This window comes from Vitis vinifera, chromosome 19 (assembly GCF_030704535.1).
Source record: "Vitis vinifera cultivar Pinot Noir 40024 chromosome 19, ASM3070453v1".
NCBI lineage: Eukaryota > Viridiplantae > Streptophyta > Magnoliopsida > Vitales > Vitaceae > Vitis > Vitis vinifera.
In genome coordinates, this window is record NC_081823.1 from 7,467,922 (window position 1) to 7,479,276 (window position 11,355).

Here is an 11,355-nt window from a genome sequence, read left to right on the forward strand (position 1 = left end):
TGGTTGATAATAACTTTTGCACTTATCATTTTTTTCATCTTGTAAACCTAGAATTAGGCTCAAAGTAGAAGTTAGATCTATAGTTAGGGTCTTAACATCAATTGGAGTTAAGTTGGAGAATTTAATTTTTTATATTGCATAAATCATATCATATATGTGTTATTGAAGCACATATTTTATCTCCAATCAACAAGTCAATTCCAAAAGAATAGAGAGTCTATATGTGGAATGTATCCTCTTTGTCTCATCTTGATTCTTGTATAAGGCACTGTAAACTAGAAGTTCAAAGGATTATTCAGTTTCAAAGACTTGCAAATTAGTTATCTAATGCCTTTACAGATACAAAAAAAACAGTGATGAAGTCACATATATCGGATGTGAATATATACCTCAACCCGTATTAATGTCTGAAAAAATAAATGCTATACTTAATTAAGAAAAACACCCAAAATTGGGGGGGAGGGGGGGGGGGGTGAATTGGGTTTTTTAAAAATGTTTTCAATCACAACAAGTTCAAGCACAATATAAACAAAATAAAGAGATAGAGTTAGAGAATTCAAACTCGGGTTTTATAGTGGTTCGACACTTCCTTGCCTATGTCAACTCTCCTCAATCTCTTAACCTAGTGAGGGTTCCACTAACTTGAAGCTTCAACCAAGCTTCCAATCTTCTTACACTTGGATTCCGACTCCAATGGGCTCTTACACAATCTCTTCAAGATTCAAACCTCTTAAAGGCTTTAACACTTAGATTTTACAAGAAAGAATCCCTCAACCTAACTTAAAGATAGCTCAAATACAAGACAAAGCTAGGATGACATACAAGAGTGCACTAAAGGATATGCAAGTGATGATTTAATACACTAAGAAAGAAATGAGAGCTTTTTGGTCAAGAACAGATAGGTAGACAATTGATTGCAAGTGTTCTCTTGTCAATAAATGAAGTGGAGCTCTCAATTTATAGGTTTCTAAGCTCGGGAGTCAAAAACAGTAAAAGGTAACCTCGATTGATCGAGCTAAGAGTCGACTGGTTCACTAGCCGTTGGAGCATTTAATGTTTGACAGGTTACTGTTGCCTCGACAGGATCTCGACCAATCCTCAACTGGACCTCGACCGAGAAGAGAAAGTCATTGGGAGAGAGAGAAAGTTTTGTGCATCCATCAACCGGTCCTCAACCGGTTGAGACGGTTGGCCATAATCTCGACCGGTTAAGCCTTTTGGCCCCGAAAACCTATCTTTTTCAATTCCTTTCTTTTCTAACACTTAGGCAAGGTTTTTAGGTGAATTGTTATGCCAATTTTAAAACATTTTGCCTATGGTATATTTGTTAAAACTCAGGTTTTAATAAAATTAAAGTTTTAAAGAATAAACCAAGTTTTCTAAGTTGCATGAAACGGTATGAAAATCCTAAGTGCACTCATGCATTTATCTTACATTAGTTTCCTATGATCACAAGTCTTCCAAACGTCTCGATCTTGTATCTATTTGGTCATTTGATGAATTTTCGAGTTTATGCCTGAGATTCTTAACCATTAAACCAATTAGTCATTTAATCATGGTTTATTATCATCAAAACCCGATTAGGAGAACCCTTGGGCTAACAATGTCCTTATAGGATAATTGGAAAATGTAATGTCAAGTGAATTTAAGATATGCTTGAAGCATAGTAGAGCTATTGGCCTAAATGATATAATTCCTAAAAAAACACAAAAGAAACAACATATGAAAAACTTGGTACTCTTGAAAAGCTTATAAATATGAAAGAGTTAATAGAAATGAATTATGAGACCCAACTTGATAAAAGGGTAGCCTCTGAAGATGCATAAATTGAGCAATGGTCCCTTAAAGAAATATTGATACCTAGAACTAACGAGATCTAAAGGAGTTATACAAGAGAAACACAAAGGTGTAGTAATATTATTATTGACAATATATTTGCTTTCCAAGAAGCTATGTGCATCATAAGAAATGATGAAGATCAAAAACCATAAACTATGAATGAATGTCGAAAAAAAAAATTATTGACCAAAATGGAAAAAAGCAATCCAAACAGAGCAAAACTTATTAGCAAATTAATGGGTATTTGAACTTGTAATTCAAAGACCTAAAAACATAAAGTCTATGGGATATAAATAGGTCTTTATGCTAAAATGTAACGAGAATAATGTAATCATGAGATATATACGACTTGTTCTTAAGATTTCTCGCAAAGACTTTAGACTATAAGGAAACGTATTCTCATATAATGGACGTAATCACATCTCAATACTTGATAAGTTTAATAGTCTTTGAAGGATGAGATGTGTCTCATGGATGTTGTTATATTTGATTTATATGGATTTATAGATACTAAGATATAATTGAAAATCTCTGAAGGATTCAAATTGCATGAAGCAACTAACTCAATACCTCATAACATGTACTCAATCAAACTACAATGGTCTCTATATGGATTAAAGCACTCTAGGCACATTTGACATAATTGTTTGAGCTAGTATTTGTTAAAAGAATGATATGTAAATAATTCAATTTATCCATATGTTTTCATTAAGAAATCATAAATCATACTTACAATAATTGTAGTATATATAGATGATTTGAATCTTATAAGAACTCCTAAAGGCTAAAAAAAAAAAACCAATTATTTAAATAAAAAAAATTTAAGTGAAATATTTGGGAAAAACAAGATATTGTCTTGACTTACGGAGAAATATTGTTCAAATGGTGTGTTAGTTTGTCAACACATATAGGGAAGTGTTGAAGCGCTTTTATATGGACAAATTGCATCTACTCAATTCCTTCATGGTTGTCTTTCATTTGAAGTGAACAAGGACCAATTTCACCTTAAAGAAGAAAATGAAAAATTACACAGTTTAGAAGTATTATATCTTAGTGCAATTAGTGCATTGATATATCTTCCAAATTGTACTAAACCAAGTAGAACCTTCTCTGTTAATTTACTAGCAAGAAATAGTTCTATCCCAACTAGGAAACATATATTGTGATACTTTTGTGGAACAAGTGACATGGGCTTACATTCTTCAAGAGAATCAACATTGCAATTAATTGGGTATACAAATACATGATATCTTTCAAATCTTTATAAAGCTCAATCTCATATGAAATATGTATTTACTTGCGGGAATCAATGATGAAAATATCGGTAATTACAGATATATCGGTACTTTGATTTTACGAATATATCGAAGATATACCAATGGATATTTTGACATAAAATATCGATAAGTCAAAAATTGATCAAAATTCATGGAAATATTGTGAAAATTAAAAAAAATGATATAAAAAATAATAATAGAAATATTAAGGTTGTTTTGTTATAAAATTTTTTTTGATATATGTATAATATAAGTTATGATATTGAATAATAATGTTTATCACTTAAAAACATACTTTATGCATATTCATCTAATTTAGATGTATTTAATGATATAAAAGAAATGATAATAATTTGTATAAGTATTTTTTATTTTAAACTTTTGATAATTTTATTCATAAATTTATATTTATTTTGTATTTAGTTATTATATAAAAGACATAATAACCAAAATTAATTTATTTATAATAATTTTATTCTAATTAATTTATAATATATATATATATATATATATATATATATATATATATAGTTTATAATGTAAATATATATATATAAAATTCAATTCATTATATACAACGTGGTTGGTCGATTGGTACGTAGTAGTGGTGCTTGTGAGTGTTAAGTCAAATGATCAAGTCCCTTGGCCTCCAATACCCTTTAATTTTTGGCTTGCCTTTTAAAAATTCAATCTTTGCAATCCCACATCGGTAATTGATGAGACAAAAAATGTCTATTTAAGCGGAGAATTCATGAGACACCCCCAAGCGCATAAAGCGTGTAGAGTTAGCAGTTTCGTTGTGTAATAAGCTTATGAGTTGAGCCCATTTTACAATTTTTGAATCAAAAAATGAAAAGGAAATAGTCGGTGATAAATCAGTGAAATATCACCTAAAAATCAACGAACAATTCATGATGTCACCGATTTATTGACAAATACCGATATATCGTCAATAAATTTCTCCAACTCGATATATCAATAGCTTATATTGTGTCGTTGATCGTCGATACACGAGATTTTGCCAATATAAATGGATATTTTCGTCCTTTGTTGTAATATCATGGAAATCGATTAAGCAAAAAATGGTTGTCACTTCCTCAAATCATTTAGAAATATTGACAATTCATGAAGCCAATCGTGAATGTGTACAATTACGATCTATGATCAAGTATATTTGAGTGTCATGTGAATTATCTGCTATTCAAGAACCATTTATCTTTCTTTGAATCCTACAACACAAGTCAAGATAATTTAGGTACTTATATCTTCTTGGGTCTTGGGGGTTAGTGTTCTTCGATTTTGCAACCCAAACTTTTTTGCTTTAGCATTTTGAGAAATATTTTTAAGTAGGCAAGTGCTACTTATGTAACCTCTTCTTTCACAAAGTTACAAATAGTAGAGGACTTTGTACTAGATGCCTCTTTGACAAAATAATTTTTGAAATATTTTTTGTTCTTGATTGACTTTTAGCCTGACTTTTTTTTTTTATCAAAAATATATTTTTGGCTAATAAGAATCATCTCAATTTGTTTTTTGTCCACAAGAAAGGTTCGAGAGAGAATGGGTCAACCAATCATTTTTTTTAAGGTAAATCTTTTTTGTTTCAACCTTTTCAAAACTTTTTTGCATATCCTTAAGTTTATCTTCAAGATTTAGGACTTTCTTTTTAATAGAAACATTTTTTAACCTAAGTTTTTCAAGATCACCATAGAGTTCTTCAAAATCTATTCGCAAATTCTCACAACTTGGGTTAAAAATGACCTCATCCTATTCATTTATAGCCATGAAGCACATGTTGACTACTTCATTTTCATTTTCTTCTTCTGTGGGGTCTTCTTCATTATCACAATAAATAGATACCATAACTTTCTTTTTTCCCTTCTTAGCTTCATTCTTGTAGAGAGGGTAACCATACTTGATATATTTGAGTTTTTTCGTACTGTTATAGCATATCAATTCTTTTTTTCTTTTTTCTTTTTCATTTTCACTATTTGAAGACTCTTTTTTTAAGACCTTTTTTTTTAAGACTCTTTCTTTGGTTGAAATTTATTCTCTTTTTTCTTCTTAAATTTGATGAATTTTTTTAACTTATTTACAATGAGAGCAAGATCCTCATCTTCTTCACTAGCTTCATCTTCTTCATCAACGATAGAGGCCTTGAGAGTAATGTTCTTCTTCTTTTTGTCTTCCACTTTTTGATGACTCTTTATGGTAATTTCATGAGTCATCAAGGATCCAATTAGTTTCTCCAAAGGAAACATTGAGAGATCCTTTGCTCCTTGAATAATGGTGACTTTGGTCTTCTCTTTCTTTAGTAGAGATCTTAGAATTTTCATCACTTTCACTAATTCTCCATAAATCTTTCCTAATGTTTGAAGTCCACTGATGATATCAATGAACCCAATGAACATCTCAATGATAGATTCATTATCCTTCATAGAAAATAACTCATAACCATGCACAAGAATATTAATTTTAGATTCTTTGACTTGATTAGTTCCTTTATGAGTTATTTTAAGTAGTCTTTAAATATCCTTAGCAGATTTACATCGGCATACATAATTATACTCATTTCCATTTATTGCACAATGTAAATAGTAAATAGCCTTTGCATTTAATTAGCTTTCTTTTTGTCAAACTCATCTCATTCTTAGCTTGGTTTTGGAATAACTACTTCATTCTCAATTTTTGGTTAAACATGGGGGCCATTTTGAATTATATAAAAAATATCATAATCAATGGATTTGAAGAACCATGTTATTCTAGTTTTCCAATATGAATAATTGGTTCTCAAAACAAATGGAGGTTGATTAATAAAAATAAAAATAAACCCTTCTATATGACATCATTTGAAAAAATTAATCATATCCTCTTAGATAGTTAATTATATATATATATATGGCCTAATTCTGATACCAATTGTGAAAAATGATTAATTGGGTTAAAAAAAGTCATTTAAGAAGGGAGGTGAATTGGGTGATAAAAACTTTTCAAAAATGTTTACCCAAAAGTAAAGAACAAGTAATTGACAAGCTATATAATAGCAAAATAAGAGAAATTGAGGGAAAAAAAAAGTGCTAACTCCTTTTATAGTGGTTCAATAATTCATCTATATCCATTCTCCTCAAGTTCTTATCTGAGTAAGGGTCCACTATCAAGGCTTATAGTACAAGCCTTCAAGTTTTACAATTGGATTCACCGACTTCAATAGGTACTACAAAGTATTCTACCAACTTGAAGTTTCTTCACTCAAAATTAATAAGTAATAAAGGTTTTAATGCTTCTAATCCTAAGGCAAATATTGCTCACATTACAAGAGAAAAACTATAATAGATTTTAAGGTGCACTCAAGAATATGCAAGTTAGAATTCAATGCATTTTCAGAGAAAAGCTTTAAAACTAAGAAAATGGATGTCTTTCAATTCAATAATGATGATATTCTCTACTCAATAAATGCAATAAGGCTCTTCAATTTATAGAAACAAGCTCGGACACCCAAAAACACAAAAGTACCCTTGATCAGTCAAGTTCCAGTTTGATCGATTGACTAGCCATTAGGGCATTTTAAGGTTCAACCAACCCTTGACCAAACTAAGATTGAAAGAGCCAAAACCTCAATCAGTATCACACTAGCTATTGGAAAAGAAAAAAGAAATATATGTACCCTCAATCAGTCCTTGATCAATCAAGCCCAATAAGTTGAGTCGATTCCTCAACTGATTCGACTGATTCAATTCACCTTCAACCGATTGCACCTAAAATGACAAAAACTTTCAATTTGAAGTTCCAACCTTCCAACAACTTGTATAAGCCCTTTTAAAAACTTTTTAAGACAATTTCAAAGGTTTTGGCTCAAAGTTATGAATTAAAACAAAGATTCATCTAATTTCATAATAAAACATCATTTTTAAACTTAAATATGGATGAAAAAATTAGCTTTGAAGTGTATGAAAAAAGTTTTGGACCTAAGTGCACCATATAATATCATTTTAGAAATTTCCTAGAACACCTTAACTCTTCAAGAGATTCAAATCTTCATGCCATTGATGATTTTTTTTCATAGTTGTTTAAGCTTAATTTCTTTAGAATTTTGCCTTAAAACTTAAAAACTTTACTTAATTTAAAACGTTAGTAAACTTAACCTTGTTTTGCAATCATCAAAACTTGATTAGGAAAACCCTAAGACTAACAATGTAGTTGTTTTTATCACACTTAATAGTAAGTGCGAGGCTAATTTTGAGATGGAAAAGAGGTTTGAACAAGAGAAGAGCTTAAGCTCCAATGAGCTAATTTTGGGGATTATCTTAACCTAGTATTTAGGAAATTTGAGCATAAAAAATACTTATAGGATTAGCAAAGAAAGATTTCTCAAAAACATTTCCAATGGTGGCCATTCAAATCAAATAAAGGGCGCTCTAATACCAAGATAAATTTCAAGAAGAAGCAAATGAGAGAAAGAAGATGTTGAGAAAGGAATATTTCTCTAAATAGTTCAAAAATGAGCAAAAACAAAGACATATCGCAGTACAAGACAAAAAAGAAAAAATTAGAATGAAAGCTTCTAAAGATTGATGTACTTTGCCACATAGTTCATATGAATTAGATTATCTTTCAATTACATTTTTTGATCTAATTAAGGAGAGTTTCAGTCTTTAAGATCAAACCACTGTTAATTTATCACATTTTCAATCACCAATTAGATTGCAATTAGCCTAGAATTGACCATCTTCTTCTCAATCTTATTTTTCACTCAAGTACAAATTCATATTGACATCAACTAACAAGTTTGCATTCAATTGATCAAATATGTTCTTAATAGGTCAAATAGACGATATAAGCATCTATTGAACAATCTAAGCATCAATTGTACTTTATTATAGTGACTTACTAGAGAATATTCATAGACCAAAACAAAGAAATTGAAAATATTAGAAAATTTTGATATTTTTTGCCCCTGCATTGTTATTGGTTTGGCTAAATTTGAAATTGAAAATTCTAATAACAACCAATATATGCTATCAATTTAAGCAATTCCTTGCCTATGTCCTCGTTTTGCCATTTGTAAGCCTTTCATTTGCTTTTCAATTCCTCATTTTCATTATCATTCCTCAAATGTATTTTTGAAAATACCTATTCCTTCGATGAGTATATCTTAAGTCTCATTTATACAATTCATTCATATTTTTCACATTTCTTGTTGTAGAATAGCATTCATCATGTCTTGTTGCATTATTTTAATTCATGTATTTATTAATTAATAAAATATCAAAGTTTTGTCAATTTAGTCAACATCGGATTCATTTGGGTTATGTTTAATTCTTAGAAAGTACTAAGAAAAATGTTAAAAAGATCGCATGTTTAATTTTGCCATGAAAAATACGTAAGAAAGTTAAATGTAATTAATATTAGTAAAAAACTTAAAAATTATTTCATCTTTATATAAAAAAATTAAATATATTAAATAAGTTTGATGGAGGATAAAAAATAATTTATTCACTTTAAATCTATTTTTTACTTTTTCTTTCGTATTTTTCCTCAAACTTCATAGAACCAAACATAAACCTTCAGATTTAGTGGGGTGTTCTGCAAATCTGTTTTTTCATTTTTTTAAATCAGATAGTTTTTTTTTTTCTTTTTAAAACAAAATTAATAAGTAACTCCAAAAACAATAAAACAAAATTAAGAGGTTCCCGTGGGATGCGCCATGGCAAAACCGGACAAGGCGTCGCCGGTGAGACAATAGAGAATGAAACCATAGCTGGCATCAAGGCATGTAGTGACTAGCGGCCGGCAGATTACGAAGTATTGGTTGTAGCATTACTAGGTATTTGCTATCGTGCGATGCAAATGCAAAATGGATCATTATGAATGTTGTCCATGGAAAAAGACGTAGCATGGTGCTTCGCTGTTATCATTGTCTTTGGTATTTTAGCATTCATTAGAGTTGTATTTTGATCATTGAGCTTTTGGATTAATTCCTTAATTTGTAGTTCAAACAACACCCAACACCCAGCCTTCGAATTCTTTAATTCATGTATGAGCCCAAATAATTGAAATTGACTGGTTAATCTTCCCACACTGCACCTAAATATGAAAATTTATAACATTGTTGTATGAATCCATCACTTGTGTCTGCCAGAAAGATCAAATAAGAGAAGCTGCTCCCTTGTTGAGTTGAGTAGTGGGAGTAGTGGGATCTTTTCCCTCATAGGCTCCAACAAGACTTTTACTTCTTCCATGACTCTCATATCAGCACCGGCTCTGATCAGCGGTGGGAAAAACAGCCAGAAGCTGGTAGCCACCACGAAGCCCACGGTGAGCGGCACTGACGCCGCCCAGTGCAGCCGCCACCGGCCGGAGAACACTGACTTAACGCCAACCTCTACCACCAAGCACACTCCATGCAGCACAAAGAAGGACGTCATCTCCCACGACGGGCTCACACGATTGACGTAGTAGAACAGCAACTCGTGCATCAAACCGGACACCAAAAACGTTGCCACCACCGCCGGGAGCGGCGACCAGCGCTCGCTCATCACTGTCTCGGCTGCCGACTTTACGGGCTTGTATACTGTGTGACGCAGCAGATTCGTTACCATGAGGTTCCACCTCCGTCCCCAGAAGTCCTGCAGCGAGGTCGACAAGTACGGTTCATCAGACGGCTGCTCCACCTCCAGCCCCATCGTGCATCGCACCAGAGCGCTGCAGAGACTGAAAAGAACCTCGAGGAACAGAAAAACTTGGCAACAAAGCAGACCCAAGAAAATTTTGGGGTGTACTAGTTCTTTATACTGATAAAATCCGATGAAAACCCCAAAAGCCAAGACTTTGACTGCAAAATTAAGGGGTAATCTTGGGGGTTTATGGGGTTCTTGGCGAGACGGATGTTGCTGATTTGGCTTGATTTTGATGGGAAGACAAGCAATGGCGATGAAGACAAGAAGAGACTTTGGTGAGCCAGTGGAGAGAGGACCTAAATCGAAGGAAAAGAGAGCGAGTCTGAAGGTGGCTAGCCAGGTGATGAAGAAAGCAGTGATGCCGGAGAGAATGGCAGTAGAGAGGAAGAGAGGGAGAGCGACGAAAAGGGAGAAGATTGGGAGAAGAGAAAGGAGTCTGAACTTGCCTTTGGGTATCTTGGAGACGATGAAGTAGGAGTAGCAGAGAGACGCAAGAACAGAGAGACAGACCTTGATCAAACCCTTGATCTCACCCCCCATTTTTCTCAACCTTTCTACTGGTGATGTTCGACCATATATAAATAGATATCCTTTTTTTCTAGTTAGGAAAGTGGGTTAGATTTGGGAAGCCATGAAAGAGTCTAGAATGGCGCCTCTGCCTTTTCTTCTCCATGGAAAAATCTGTGACGAGTGAACATTCTATCCGCATAATTAAATTACTCTTGAAATGGAAAGACGTTTTCATTTTTGTTGGATTCTGTCTCATCGATGGAAATAAATATTATTATTATTATTGTTATGATTATTATTATTATTATTATATTTATAATATATTAGATTATATATTTGAAAATTTAGATTATATGAGTTACATTATTCACTTAAATAAATTGTTGAAAGGAGTGAATAATGATGAAAAGATATAAATTCCAATTGATAACTTATTTGAAAATAATTTTTTTATCGTTAAAAAAAAAAGTTAGATTAATAGAAAATAGAAAATAATTTTTTATTCTTAAAAATAGACCATATGACATTTTTAGAAAATATCTTTTAATTTTTTTGTTTTACAAAATAATTATACAAATATGAAAAATAATTAAATAAAACAAAAGTTATTTTTACAACATATTTTAAAATATAGAAAACATATTAAAATTATTTCAAATTTCTAAATAGATATCATTAAAAATTATTTTTTTAGTAAAGAAAATAGTTTTTAAGAAGAGTTTTTTAAAACCATTTTATAATGTTTTATGAAATAAAAATTTATTTGAGAATTTGAAATGTATTCAACATATTTTCTCTATTTTTAAATATATTTTAAAATAACTTTTATCTATAATCCTTTATTTTTAATCTTTCTTCCTATTTGTATAATTATCTTTGAAATTGATTCTCAAAAAATAATTGAAATATATTTTTTTGAAAATGTTATATTTCTTATTCTTAAAAATAGAAATTTGCCTTTTGTTTTATTCTTAAAAATGTTTTCCTTTTTTTTCCTTTTTTTTTTTCTAAAGAACAAAAATTGTTTTAAAAAACAATTGCCTAAAAAGACC

At 31.1% G+C, this 11,355-nt stretch overlaps 1 protein-coding gene across 1 annotated transcript; it reads right to left on the minus strand.

The window, feature by feature from the left end:
• Positions 1-9,172: 9,172 nt before the first annotated feature.
• Positions 9,173-10,491, minus strand: LOC100255629 (probable long-chain-alcohol O-fatty-acyltransferase 5-like). The gene has a single exon (XM_002276914.4). The coding sequence runs from the start codon at positions 10,331-10,333 to the stop codon at positions 9,239-9,241; it is 1,095 nt and encodes a 364-aa protein (XP_002276950.1). The 5' UTR covers positions 10,334-10,491; the 3' UTR covers positions 9,173-9,238.
• Between the last annotated feature and the right edge of the window lie 864 nt (positions 10,492-11,355).

Excerpts from the sequence above, each read along its gene's own strand:
- LOC100255629 (XM_002276914.4), bottom strand. The coding sequence starts at position 10,333 with ATGGGGGGTGAGATCAAGGGTTTGATCAAGGTCTGTCTCTCTGTTCTT.